The following is a 1233-nucleotide window of genomic DNA, read 5'->3' as shown; positions in this document are numbered from 1 at the left end:
AATTGGCAATCTGAGGAACGAATCGCGGCACTAAAGCGTGCTGGGAAACCCCAGGTTGGTTTCACGGGGCGGCTTCAGGATTACGTAATGTTTGACACTTTGAATTTGTCAGTTCGTTCGAGAGGCAGTGTTTTAGCGCCGGTTGTTGCGTGGGAATAGGTGTTGGTTTAAAGTAAGTGTTTTTGGGATGGGTGTGGCGTGGGAAGAACTATTTTAGGTGTGTGTGTGGGTTGGAGTATGTGTTTTAGGGACATGTAATGTGTGGGAAGAAATGTTTTAGGTATGGGCGGTGGGTTGAAATCAGTGTTTTAGGAATGGGTTTTGTGTGGGTGTCGTTTCAGGGTTGGGTGTTGTGTGGGAGCAGCTGGTTAAGAGGCAGTTTAGGCAGTGTGGTTTAATCAGTACTGCATTGTCATTAGGTGCAAGTAACGTCGGAATGTGCGAAATTAGAGCTTAAGTAGAACTCATATTTCGTGAATATGGCATCGTTGCTGTGAGCTTTTTCGCAGTGTACGATATTTCGAGAGTGGCACTGCGTTTAGGATCCTCGGAATGGCACTGCATCGCTCAGAGGGTCAGCGCAGTGCCATGACAGGAGTGCCAAAGACCCGAGTTTTGGCACACTCGAGGGAAAAAGAATCAATTTCACCCGCCATTAACGTGCAAATGGATCCTGCAATTATAGATCAGCGATTCATTAAGCGAGCAACAACTTTGCAATATTGGAGTGCGACGGAGTTTTGATTATGGCGATTAAAGTGTCGTTTGTCACGGGCAGTTGGGTCTGTCGCAAATACTTTTAAGTACTTGGAAACACAGTTTCCCCGGCGACTGAAGACCCAGCCACGTGGAAAGGGTCCGGCGGCGCTCAATGTCAAGTCACGTTCAAGTGGTGCCATTTAACGAGGTCAGGGCGTAATAGGAGGAGCAAAGGGAGTTTTTCCTCTTATTTCTCTTCATCCTTATGTTTTGTCAACCTTGTTTGAATTAATTAGATAAAAAAAAAATACATGTCTTGTTTCTATTTTTGAATTTTTGAATATGCATATGCTCTGTTTCTATTTCCACAGTGCACTTGGAGGACCTCTACTGCTTCCACTACACGGCAAGCAACGATGACATCGTCAAGAGCATGGGCTGGGACCTGTACAACCCCGCCCGCGAGTACCACCGCATGGGCGTCCCCTGCGACTCGTGGGCGCCCACCGCCCTCAATCACAACTATGAGGTAGG

At 47.1% G+C, this 1233-nt stretch overlaps 1 protein-coding gene across 1 annotated transcript in view; it reads left to right on the top strand.

Moving 5' to 3' along the window:
• LOC119592119 (myotubularin-related protein 8-like) overlaps positions 1-1233 on the top strand; it is a 99568-nt gene that overhangs the window by 87323 nt on the left and 11012 nt on the right. The window contains exon 5 of the mRNA XM_037940940.1: positions 1071-1228. Coding sequence (XP_037796868.1) covers positions 1071-1228 — 158 coding nt within the window. The remainder of the gene's footprint in view (positions 1-1070; positions 1229-1233) is intronic.

Source organism: Penaeus monodon, chromosome 29, assembly GCF_015228065.2.
Source record: "Penaeus monodon isolate SGIC_2016 chromosome 29, NSTDA_Pmon_1, whole genome shotgun sequence".
Taxonomy (NCBI): domain Eukaryota; kingdom Metazoa; phylum Arthropoda; class Malacostraca; order Decapoda; family Penaeidae; genus Penaeus; species Penaeus monodon.
Note: the sequence above shows the minus strand (reverse complement) of the source record. Positions and strands in the feature narration are given on the sequence as shown.